This window comes from Helicoverpa zea, chromosome 17 (assembly GCF_022581195.2).
Source record: "Helicoverpa zea isolate HzStark_Cry1AcR chromosome 17, ilHelZeax1.1, whole genome shotgun sequence".
Taxonomy (NCBI): Eukaryota; Metazoa; Arthropoda; class Insecta; order Lepidoptera; family Noctuidae; genus Helicoverpa; species Helicoverpa zea.
The window spans coordinates 3832775-3845686 of NC_061468.1; the positions used below are offsets into that span (position 1 = coordinate 3832775).

The 12912-nt window shown below is 40.9% G+C and overlaps 1 protein-coding gene and 1 non-coding gene across 2 annotated transcripts in view; one reads left to right on the forward strand and one right to left on the reverse strand.

The window, feature by feature from the left end:
• The window catches only part of LOC124638482 (dynein axonemal heavy chain 10), a 73365-nt gene extending 60580 nt beyond the window's left edge, over nt 1-12785 (forward strand). The window contains exons 77-92 of the mRNA XM_047175454.1: nt 598-762; nt 1288-1396; nt 1677-1840; nt 2246-2341; nt 2777-2955; nt 3428-3587; nt 3907-4108; nt 4623-4765; nt 5248-5406; nt 5953-6124; nt 6512-6643; nt 7936-8095; nt 8782-9001; nt 9937-10116; nt 10677-10823; nt 12531-12785. Of these exons, the coding sequence (XP_047031410.1) occupies nt 598-762; nt 1288-1396; nt 1677-1840; nt 2246-2341; nt 2777-2955; nt 3428-3587; nt 3907-4108; nt 4623-4765; nt 5248-5406; nt 5953-6124; nt 6512-6643; nt 7936-8095; nt 8782-9001; nt 9937-10116; nt 10677-10823; nt 12531-12677 (2535 nt within the window). The 3' untranslated portion in view covers nt 12678-12785. The remainder of the gene's footprint in view (nt 1-597; nt 763-1287; nt 1397-1676; nt 1841-2245; nt 2342-2776; nt 2956-3427; nt 3588-3906; nt 4109-4622; nt 4766-5247; nt 5407-5952; nt 6125-6511; nt 6644-7935; nt 8096-8781; nt 9002-9936; nt 10117-10676; nt 10824-12530) is intronic.
• On the reverse strand, nt 865-983 carry LOC124638596. The gene has a single exon (XR_006985380.1). It is a non-coding gene; the product is annotated as a 5S ribosomal RNA (ribosomal RNA).
• Nucleotides 12786-12912: the final 127 nt, after the last annotated feature.

The following is a 12912-nucleotide window of genomic DNA, read 5'->3' on the forward strand; positions in this document are numbered from 1 at the left end:
ATAGAAATCGAATCGCAATATGATCGCAATAGCAGTTTTAACCATATCGGACATTCTGCTATTAATATAAGACCAATCGTATTCCAACGACATTCGATTGGTTTGCGATTGGTCTGCTATTTTGGTGATTTTGATCTATACGGTAGTTTGCTCTACAATCATATTGCAATAGTTAATAATTTGCAGACGAAATGATTAATTATTGAATGACAGAAAAGGATAAAAACGTTTATTTCAAAGAAAAAATAGCGGAATGCCACAAACGTTTCAATCGTAAACGAGTCGGGATTGGATCGCAGTCGAACGTGAATCGTGTGTTGCTTAAGTAAAATTAGAAGAATCGGCCCCCAGGTCTCGAGGACTTGATGCGGGAGCTGGCCATTCTCTTCTCTTCCAGCACCCGGATTAAAAGTATATCCATAAAAAGTTGTATCTGTGCACCAAATTTCAGGCATAGCAAACAATTATTATTCATTAGATTATGCTACTGTTTGTAATGCCAAAATAAAATAAAAATAATAATGGCAGACATAGTTACTTTTATAGTAATTTCAACAAAACTACTTGCTTGATTGTGACATTATATCTTGCGTCCAGGTGATGGAAAAACTGGAACTAGCAGAGACAACGACCAAGGACATAGAGAAACTCCGTGATGGTTACCGGCCGGTCGCCAAGCGCGGTTCCATTCTGTTCTTCGTGCTATCAGATATGGCGGGAGTCAACAGCATGTATCAATATTCACTGTCGTCATACCTAGATGTAAGTATTCTACTTCAAACTTAGTCAAAAGTAGTTGCGCAAATTTTGCGCAATTGTGCAAAAATTTTGCTCATATTAAAAAAAAGTGCAAAATATAAAAAAAGCCAACGTCACGCGGTGTTCCCAGGCGGTCACCCATCCAAGTACTGACCGCGCCCGATGTTGCTTAACTTCGGTGATCGGACGAGAACCGGTGTATTCAACGTGGTATGGACGTTGGCGATGTAGTAGAAGAATTTTGCGTCCATATCGTAAATTGTCATGTAATTGTGATAATCAAGTTTTGGAATGGGCAACTAAAATCAAACTTAGTTATAATTTTGACGTTCATAAGTGCTTGTAAAGGCCTAAGTGAAATAAATGATTTGACTTTGATAACGACCTATTTTTTATCTCAATTATCAAGAATCTAAATTTTATTTTAAATTACTATTTATAAATAATTATTCAATATATTAAATCTACATATTTACAAAAATAAAAAAGGATTTTTTTTAACAATGTACGATTTTTTTGTTTGAACAGGTGTTTTCATTCTCACTGCGCAAAGCTATGCCGAATGTTATATTGACGAAACGATTGAAAAACATTATTGATATGCTTACCAAGAATGTGTATGATTATGGATGTACTGGTAAGACCTTCATTTTCTTCAAATTGAGTTTATTTATTAACATATGTGCTGAGCCTTTTTTGAGCTTTTTATTCTTTCTACTTCTTTGTGTTTTATTTAATTTTAATGACCGTTTTCACCGACAGCTTTAAAACGTCAGTTTTTCGTAAAACAACTGTTTACTTTTAAAATTGAACGTGAAAATAGATAATATTTTTTTTTGAGAAAACTGACGTTTGTTTTGTCGAACTTGGGCCTTCCCAACTTTGTTCGTGTTTAATATACTTCTAAACCAACACAGGTATATTCGAGCGCCACAAGCTACTATTCTCGTTCCAAATGAACATCAAGCTAGAACAGAGCGACGACCGCGTCAATCAGGCGCAACTAGACTTCTTCATCAAGGGTAACGTGGCGCTGGAGAAGTCGGCGAGAGCCTGTCCCGCCTCCTGGATACCGTCGCAGGTCGGTTTACTTTCGACTTACCGCGGCCCTGGTACATAAAAGGCCTACGAAAGAACACGATGCATTTTTGGTCGGTAAGAGTCTGACACTCCTGACATCCCTCACGCTGCTTTCCCACAGCTGGAGGAGTAATTTAATGATTTCCTATCAGAAAAAAAAGGTACTTTAATTTAAAGTTTTTGTTTGATACTGTTTCCAGAGGTAACATTGGCGTTTCGAGGGAAAAAACTTTAAAGTAATATTATTTCGAATAATTAAACATATTATAGATATATTTACTTTGGGGGGTAATAATAAAATCGCGGATGACATTTCAGAAAAAGGCCATCAAATTGTCGATAGCAAAGTATCTGGTTATTGTGAAATAATACTTAATCTGAATACATGTAAGAATTAATTCTGCAGGGTTGGCAAGATGTCATGAAGCTGAGTTTGGACTTCCAGAATTCCTTCGCTGCTTTGCCTGATAATATTTCTCGAAAACTGCCCGAATGGCAAGAGGTATGTGCGCTTAGCACCACACAATATAATTATATTTTATATGTATTTTTACCATTATATACAAAGAATCATTACAACGTGAGACATTATGTATCTAGGATCTACTGAACGATAAACCCAATAATCCAAAATGTACTTTTATGAAGTAAATAACAACCTACATAAAACAAATAGCTGATTCCTCTACAAGTTTTCTACGTGCCCCGGGTCGCTTGGCAAACGGTTTCGCGATAATTCACCCACGCGAGACGCCTTACAGATTTCTAACAATTTAATATCAGAATTATGTTACCACTTCTTTTTCCTAGCAAAAAAATAGGAAGTAGTGTAGGGTGGACTTTGGGGGTTGTCTTTTGTAAATACCTAACGTTCAAAAGTGCTAATTTGGTTTTGCAGCCTAGTTTTCATAGACGATTTTTGATTTTGTTTACACAGTGGTTCGACAGCGACACTCCGGAGTCAGCGGACATCCCGGGCGGGTACCGCGACACATTAGAGCCCTTCGAGCTGCTGATGCTGCTGCGCTGCTTCCGCGTCGACCGCATCTACCGCGCCCTCACCGACTACATCACCGTCACCATGGGCGAGGAGTACATCACGCCGCCCGTCATCAGGTATGGATAAATTGTCTTTTCATAATCTTTATCAGCTCTCTCCTCTACAGTTCAACCGTATAAAGGTTCGCTGGAAGCCTGCGCCGATCAATGGGGTCGGTCTATATGGCCATGCGCCATGTAACTATGACGGTAACATAACCCTAACCACCACATGTTGCAACCCATCCTAAGACATGGCCTGCTGTATCTACCTGACAAGCTAGATGTCCCGCTGTTCTCTTCCCTTGAATCTTTGCGTGCTGCTAGCGCAAACATCATGCTGCATATAGCAACAGGCTAGACGTAAAAGTTGTTGCCGTGGGCAAATTTAATTCGACCTATAGATAATTTTGTCCTATATACTGCCATGTTCTCTTTGGTTAACGGTTATGGAAGAACATCTCGCCGAACTTACAATCGTACTTCAACAGATTTAGAAGCTACTTAATTCATTCTCCAAATTATTACATTTCTTATCATAATTTTGCAGTTTGGACATGATATTCGAGCAGACAACACCGTTCACACCGGTGGTTTTCATCCTAAGTCCCGGTTCAGATCCCACGGCTGATCTCATGAAGCTGGCCGATAGGTGCGGCTTCGGCGGCGGCAAGTTCAAGTATCTGTCGCTTGGACAAGGGCAGGAAGCGGTAAGGAAATAATTCATATTTAATTTAGGTTGTAAGAGCTCGCTGCATCAGCAATCTTGTTAAATTCATTCCATTCATTCCAATGCGTATACAGACAGATTGCAATAAGATTTCATTCTCAGTGACATAGTCGTTGGTCGCTATAATTTACTCTTCAAGTTACTGAATTTAAATAATGTAGAAATTCAAACAGGTTTGAACTGAACTAATGCTCTGAAAAAATAAGGCAAGGAATCCGTTCGGCTTTTTGTTGCTAAAACGAGTATTTATCGCTGCTGAGATCAATTAATTAAAATAAGGATATTGTTCTCATCACCAGACGGCCTTGGCTCTCCTAGAAGGTGCAATCTCCCACGGGCAGTGGCTGATCTTACAAAACTGCCATCTCCTCGTATCCTTCCTACGGGAGCTTGAGAAGCAACTGGAGCTGATGACGAAGCCGCACCCTGAGTACCGGCTGTGGCTCACCACTGACCCCACGCCTACGTTCCCTATTGGGATCTTGCAGAGATCGCTTAAAGGTATGACTGGTGCTACAAATATATCAAGAGGCTTTTCAAAAACTGAGTATTGAAAAGGCCACGTGATTATGCAATGTTCTAAGTCCTTGTCCTTGTCTAAGACAAATCTAACAGTGTTTTCACACAAGTAGATTTTTCATAAACAACTACATATTATATTGTGAATTAAATTAATTAAAATAAAAAATACCGATTCAAACGATGAAAAGTGGAAATGTATTTAAAATGTAAATGTGTTGTAAAAGCATCGAACGGAAAATCTGGTGTGTAAACGCTGTAAGCTAAGTGTATCTTAACTGCATCTATCTTTCTGTAAAGTTACACTCTCTTTTACATTTAAGCATTCTTGGCATGTATGTGTATGACATCCTTTTCCTTCTCCAAACTGGAGAATTTATTTATTTAATACACTATGGAGGCCATTTGGTAACATTCAGGAGCTTTAATCTATTTCCCAAACTAGTAGCTTTATAAAGTAAAGTAATTGACATTGTTAAATAACAACTACATACAGTGGTGACGGAGCCGCCCAACGGACTGAAGTTGAATCTTCGCAACACGTATTTCAAGATGCGTTCTCACGCGCTCGAGGAGTGCACGCACCCGCAGTTCAAGAAACTCGTCTACGTACTCGCTTTCTTCCACGCTGTTGTGCAGGTAACTTGATTTGGATTCAAGAAATATAAGTTAATTCTTAAAAATAATACAATCATCTAAATTGTGAACCTCATCTTTTTATAATTCGGTTAAAAATAATTTTATTCTTACCTTTGAAAGCATTGAAGCTCATTATAGAATATTCAAAACTATTTTTAATTTATCTATGTTTATCTCCTGTTACAGCTTGTCAGAATTTTCTAATAGATATTAACAATCTTGAAACCTTAATCTTCCAAAATAAGTTGATTAATTTGTTTTTTGATTATATAATACACCTTTTGAAAAATATTTTACTTTAAGTATATGTATTATTTCTGGCTATATTTTGTAATATATTATATTTTACGGTTATAAGTTCTCCCGGTATACGGGTGAACCGTAGTTAGCCGCGAAGCCGTAAGAAATAGCTAGTCAATGAACTGGCTTTTTTTATTATTTTGCTACCTAAGACGAAGCATTGACTTGAAAATATTTGCCAGGAGCGTCGCAAGTACGACAAGATCGGCTGGAACATTTCATACGACTTCAGCGAGTCTGACTTCATGGTGTGCATGCAGATCCTTCAATGTTACCTCGACAGGTGCTACGCCGTCAAGGGACCTATACCCTGGGCCACGCTCAAGTATCTGTTTGGAGAGGTAGGTGGTTATTTTTTGTATATATTTCTGTTATACCTACCATAGATAACCATAAATACCTAGTTACTTCCTGTTATACTTGATCATTTTGTGAATAGCCTATTGACAAAACAGGAATCGACGTCTCAAAACCATCTTCATTATGTTGGACTGCATCAGTGAAAGATAATGCACCAAGGATTATTAGGGTATTAGTCCAGTGAACTTTCAGGAATGAGTAGTAGTAGGTACTATGACATAAGTTTTTTATAGTTCGGCCATTCAGAGAATGCGTTCCTGACACGTCGCGATTGAACTGACGACGTAACTTTGCAATGGCGTTGCAGTTACGATAAAAATATTTTTGCTGGTTGTTTACCGTTTTAACAATTGAGGAGCATTAAAACAACATTATTATATCAATAATCAATGAATGTAGTTACGTCGTCAGTTCAATCGCGACGTGTCAGGAACGCATTCTCTGAATGGCCGAACTATAGCATTGAAATGCTGCGTTCAAATAAATGGAAATATGTATACCCTAAGTATGTATGTGATTATTGTCAGGTGATGTACGGCGGTCGTGTAATAGACGACTACGATCGTCGCACAGTGGGCACGTACATGGAGGAGTACCTCGGCGACTTCCTGTTCGACAAGTTCCAGCCCTTCCACTTCTATCACGACGCAGTATTCGACTACGTCATACCGCCTGATGGAGAGAAGGAACAGTACATTGGTAAGATATGTTGGGTCTATTTAAAGTATATGCAGATGTTCTTCGATTCTTAGGTCTAAGACTGACTAACTTTTCTCACTTGAAATCTTCCTGTCGCAACTATTTACGTAATGTAATGTAAATTAAACGAAGGTTGTTTGAACAGCAGTTAAAATTGGGTGACGTTTTTTCAGTATTCGACCCAACTATAAAAGTTTGACTTCTTTGGCGAAGCATTTCTTGAAAACCATGTGTCTTTTTCTTCAGAATGACCATTTAGAATAGAATATAGGATAGAATATTAAATATTAATCAATTTGTATGACATATTAATTCTATATGACTTCCTGTGTTGTTTTCTTCTAATCTTTGGTACTTATTTGATCTTTGGCTTCATTATGTTGACAGAATTCATCGACATCCTGCCTTTGGCGAACACGCCCGAAGTGTTTGGATTGCACCCGAACGCCGAGATCGGCTACTTCAGCCAGGCAGTGCGGGAGATGTGGGGACATCTCATCGAACTACAGCCGCAAACCAGTAAGTAAACAGACACTGGGCCTATAGTGATAAGGCTGCGGTTCCACTGAGGCGGGGCGGGGGAGAGGTGCTTTACCTAATCGAATGGCATGGAGAGTGAATGCTCAGTGAATGCGTATGCGCATGTTGATGAGCCTACCCTGCCCCTTTCCGCTCCGTTCTGTACTCGTCGCTCCTCTTTGGACGCTAGCCTGCCTAACCTAGCCTGTTTCCCGATATTTTTAACAATTCCTCTCTGATGAGATTTATAAGAAAGAAACATTTATTTGCATATAAGGTAAAATACATGATATTTTTGTGTGTGTTAGTTGATGATATTACGTTTTTTTTCCACGCGGCCTTAGTAAAAGTGTGGGACCGTAAGTACAAACGAAAAAGGGTTTAAATGTTTGATTCATAATGAACAATTTATTTAAATGTATTTTTATTTCTTTTCTATGCTGCTAGGCATCGTTCAAAGTAAGTTCTATTCATACACAAATAAACAGACCGGCGTACCTTATAACTTAAGTTAAACGATACTGAAGTACCTAAGCTGTTTATTAACTCTGTAGATCGTATAGCCGGAATTGTCTGCCGTGGGTTAACAAAAACTGTTTACAGCTTTTTCACACTAGCGGATTTGTCGCACGTTATGCTCGCGCCGCATCTCGGTTTTCAACATTTTTGTACCGGCAGTTGAAATTGCATATACGCGCGACACCGCCCTTACGCGGTGTCCTGCGTGAGCGACGAACGCGACGCGACGCGACGCAACACGACGCGACGTAATGCGACGCGATGCTATACGCGACAGATGTCCTACGTGATTTTGGTCATTACTTCTCAAATCATGGAGAAGTTGTGTTACAATTTTGCTTGAAAGTTCATATTTAAAGTACAGACAGCAACAATCTTCCAACTTGTTTGTACTAATAAACGATTTCTTTAATATTTATGTTTTTTTTGTCCCACAACAATCAACGCTTCTGAATAGTTCGCGGTGTCGCGTCTGGTCGCCCTCAAAACAAGTACGCGTTACGTCGCGTCTCGCCGCAGACTGTCACATAGGCCGCATGTAGGGAATTCCTTTGAGTTGATCGCGTTCGTCGCGTTCGCAGCGTCGCGTCGCGTCGCGTTCGTCGCTCACGCAGGACACCGCGTTACCTTACAATTACTACCAAGCGATGCTGCTCGGATTTTCGGCTCTGAAAATCCGCCAATGTGAAAAGGCCGTCAGGGATGGTCAATATATTTTCGACAGCAAAATTACTAGATTATAATTCGTTGAATCACTATAACACATAACACAGGCGAGGGCGGCGGCGCGATGAGCCGCGAGGACTTCATCGACGGCACGGCGGTGGACGTGCTGAGCAAGCTGCCGGCGCCCTACGAGATCTGGCGCGTGCGCAAGCAGTTCGAGATGAACATCACGCCCACGCTCGTCGTGCTGCTGCAGGAGCTGGAGAGGTACATAACATCCTTTAAACCAAATCATCATCATCATCCTCCTGCCCTTCATCATCATCCTCCGAGCCTTTTTTCCCAACTATGTTGGGGTCGGCTTCCAGTCTAACCGGATTCAGCTGAGTAGCAGTGCTTTACAAGAAGCGACTGCCTATCTGACCTCCTCAACCCAGTTACCCGGGCAACCCAATACCCCTTGGTTAGACTGGTGTCAGACTTACTGGCTTCTGACTGCCCGTAACGACTGTCAAGAATGTTCAATGACAGCCGGGACCTACAGTTTAACGTGCCATCCGAAACACAGTCATTGGTGTCTAAGATCATCCTCCTGCTCTTATTGTTATTTTATTTGGGGTCGGCACGAAGCGACAGCCTATCTACAACCAAGTTACCCGAGCATCCCGATACCCTGAGAAAACTGGTTGTCAGACATTAAGGTTTCTGAGTTTCTGACTACTCGTACCGACCAAAGATGTTCAAAAATATATGCAAAAACACCAGCTTAGCAGTTTTCTTTGCACACCATTCGAATTCTTCTCGTAGTAACGATTTTCTCCAAATTTGAACTTTTCCTCTCTCACATAAGACTCTATTTCCTCAGTTCAAACTTTAACATTAGGTGTATCTTCAGATTTAAGGTATTTCATAGTACTTGTCCATTTATAACAAACAGCAACTTCCACTTCCAGATTCAATCGCCTTATAAAGAAGATGCACACAACGCTCTCACTCCTCCGCAAAGCATTAGCAGGCGAGATAGGCATGGACGCAGTATTAGACAATGTCTCATATTGCATGTTCAACGGACAACTGCCGCAAGTGTGGCGGTCCTTAGCCCCGGCCACTTGCAAGGGGCTCGGGGGCTGGATGGACCACTTTATTGCGAGGACCAAGCAGTATACCGACTGGGTAAGCTCTTACTAGAACATTGTAGGTACATTACAGAGTAATATATCTGCTATAGGTGTGACAGTGAGTATTGTATGTTCAACGGACAACTGCCGCAAGTGTGGCGGTCCTTGGCCCCCGCCACGTGCAAGGGGCTCGGGGGCTGGATGGACCACTTTATTGCGAGGTACAAACAGTATACCGACTGGGTAAGTTCTTCCTAGAATAGTGTCGGAACATTCCAGAGTAATATATCTGCTATAGAAGGTTTGAAAGTGAGTATTGTATGTTCAACGGACAACTGCCGCAAGTGTGGCGGGCCTTAGCCCCCGCCACTTGCAAGGGACTGGGGGGCTGGATGGACCACTTTATTGCACGGACCAAGCAGTATACCGACTGGGTAAGATCTTCCTAGAACATTGTAGGCACATTACAGAGTAATATATTTGCTATAGAAGGTGTGACAGTGAGTATTGTATGTTCAACGGACAACTGCCGCATGTGTGGCGGTCTTTAGCCCCCGCTACTTGCAAGGTACTCGCGGGCTGGATGGACCGCTTTATTGCAAGGACCAAGCAGTATACCGACTGAGTAAGCTTTTACTAGAATCGTGCTTAGAACATTCCAGAATCAATCATTTGCTATAGAAGGTTTGACAGTGGGTGGCTTGTAGGTAGGGTTCAGGTTGCTAGAGTGACAAATCTCCGCTTTTTGCGAATCGAGGCCTCTAAATTAGCCTAGATTTAAAAGACCATATATATTTCATATATGTATATTATAAATATAAAAAAACCTATAGGCTTTACAAGGCAAATTCGTTAGTGACATTCACCGCGGCCCATAACTCCTCATAACATAGATCGATAACGAATTTACTAAAATATGGTTTTCTGATGTTCATCTATTAACATTTTTGTTAATTTTCGTCTCTGAAATCTACCAACTAATCCTTACAGGCGACAATGGAAGAACCAGTAGTGATCTGGCTATCAGGACTTCACATCCCGGAGTCGTACCTGATCGCGCACATCCAGATCGCGTGCCGCCTGTACACGTGGCCGCTCGACCGCTCCACGCAGTTCACGCGCGTCACCGCCTGGAGATCCGCTGATGAGATCGAGGAGAGACCTGTCACTGTATGTACTCCTAATAAACTCTTTTGCAAAAAAGAGGGCACCTATTCGAAATCTTGATTTAAGGGACTTTACGTGTGTTTCAAAAGGTTTTAATGGCTGGAACATGTCGCGCATCAAGTCCTTTAAATCGAAATTCTGCATAGGTGCCCGCTTTTTCTTCAAAAGAGTGTATATCGAATTTTTTGTGATAGCTTACCAGACTACCAAGGAATAGATATGGAGGAGCGAAGCATTGCTGTATATACACCATACATCCTTTTCATTGCGGCAACCTACCAAAGTACCAAATTGTAGTTTCGGAAGGGTTAAACAGCTCTCTCTCCATATAAAACGCTGGTACTCAAATGCATCTAGTGTGTCAGTGCGCAATGAGTCATTTGGTGGAGACCAAGCTGTTCAAAAGATATCAGCATTTTTGATCCCTGCTCTTCCTCTCTGTTTCAACTTTGTATGCTACACCGACCCCAAATAACATTGAGATAAGGGCAGGAGCATGATGATGACGGGAGGATGCCAAAATTATTCGCTTTTCAAAATGTCCATTCCTCTATCTCCCCTAGGGTTGCTACGTGCGTGGTTTATACTTAGAAGGAGCACGCTGGGACTTGGAGGAGGCGTGCCTCAGACGCTCGCACCCCAAGGTGCTGGTGACCGAACTGCCTATAATGTACGTCATACCTATTGAAGCACATAAACTCAAGCTGCAGGTACGCTCCAACTACTCATTTAAACTTTTTTATTTTAACCCGGCCCTGCGGTTTCACTTGCATCCTCGATAATTTCTTCTATATTGGACTATAGATAACTAATTAACTAATATTATAAAGCTGAAGTTGTCTGAACTTAGTCGTCGCCATGGGATGCGGGTGAAACCGCAAGCGGAATATAGCAAATTGCATCTGTCTGTGCAACGGTTTTGCTTTAGAAATACGACAGAATGCCATTTAATTTTATTTTATCAGTCGGCCAAGTAAATACGAGTACTATATAATGTAAATAAAAACTATATACATATATGACTAAGTAAACATAGCTACTCGTACATAGTCAGGGACATCCCAAATGATGACTGGCCTAGTTTTTTTGTACCTATGCAATAACTGAAAAAACTGCAAGTGCAAACACGGATTTTCCTCTGTTTTTTTGCATGCATAGACAAATATTTATATTACCTAGTTATGACGCTGTACCGTTTCCGAGTATTGTTTTTTCAGTACTTATAAGAACCAAAAGTAGTGTCAACATTGTCGAGTCATATCTACAAGACATAATAAACGATAACTTATTGCGTAACATACATTGTAGTTAAACAATATTATCAGGTTAATGCTGTATACAGTCGGTTTATTTATACGGAAAAGTCGTGGTGGCCTGGTAAAGGACCAACCTCTCAAGTATGAGGACGCGGGTTCGATTCCAGGTCAGGCAATCAATGGAACTTTTCTAAGTTTGTATGTACTTTCTAAGTATATCTAAGATACCATGGACTGTGTTTCGGATGGCACGTTAAACTGTAGGTCCCGGCTGTCATTGAACATCCTTGGCAGTCGTTACGGGTAGTCGGAAGCCAGTAAGTCTGACACCAGTCTAACCAAGGGGTATCGGGTTGCCCGGGTAACTGGGTTGAGGAGGTCAGATAGGCAGTCGCTTCTTGTAAAGCACTGGTACTCAGCTGAATCCGGTTAGACTGGCAGCCAACCCCAACATGATTGGGAAAAGGCTCGGAGGATGATGACAGTTGGTTTATTTATGCTGTGCCCCTTTCCCCGTGGTTTTACCCACGTTTTAGGATACCACTTCCCGCAACCGGGTAAAAGTAGCATACCTATAGAATAGATGTCCTTTCTCAGGCTCTGGCTTATCTGTGAACCTGTGATTCAGAAGCGTTGACAACAGACAGCATAAAATTCATCTATTTTTAGAAACTTGTTTGATCTAGTCATGATCATGAATACTCACATTCACGCTGCGAAATCACGTTTAGCTTAAACAATTTAAACAGATAATACGATGATATATTGACACGGACACAGCATGTCGCTTTGTAAATAAGACTTTAAACTGTGCAGGTGTCGATAACCCACATTATGTTTAATTATATTCAAGGCCAAAAGTTTATCTTTCTATCTTTGTCTGTATACTTTTCGTATGCCCAAAAAATAAACTTTTTTACATCATACGTTTTGTAATATTTACTAATTTATTGCGTCGCGTGACTAGATTTTTATCATTCGTTTTCAATAATGACAGTATTTACGACCTTATTTACATTCTTATGTATTGACTTTTGTCCCGCCTTATATACTTTCTTATTACCTCCTACGTTCTTTCTTATGCACTGCCTTAGATACCTCCTTTTTAACTGCCTTTTAAACCACCTTATGACTTCTTTATAATGTTTTGTCCATTACCAGAACACTCTACGTACACCAGTCTACACGACGTCACAGCGTCGCAACGCGATGGGAGTCGGTCTCGTGTTCAACTCAGACCTGTGGACTGCTGAACATCCCAGCCATTGGATACTGCAGGGCGTCTGTCTTATTATGAATACTGACTGAATTGGTACCAGGCGGTGGAGATATGTTTTAGACATGGTAATGTGAGTTATTCAGCTTTCAACTGCAGGATTTTTAGAAAACTCTCTCTGTGATTTGGTGTACTTAGCACATACCACGGAGGAACTAAAGATAGGCGGAGATGCTATATGGAAAGGATCAGTTACTAGTAGTAACTAGGAGCCCGAACTCCTTGTTTATTCAAAACCAATCTGTAAAAGATTGGTCTTCATTGATT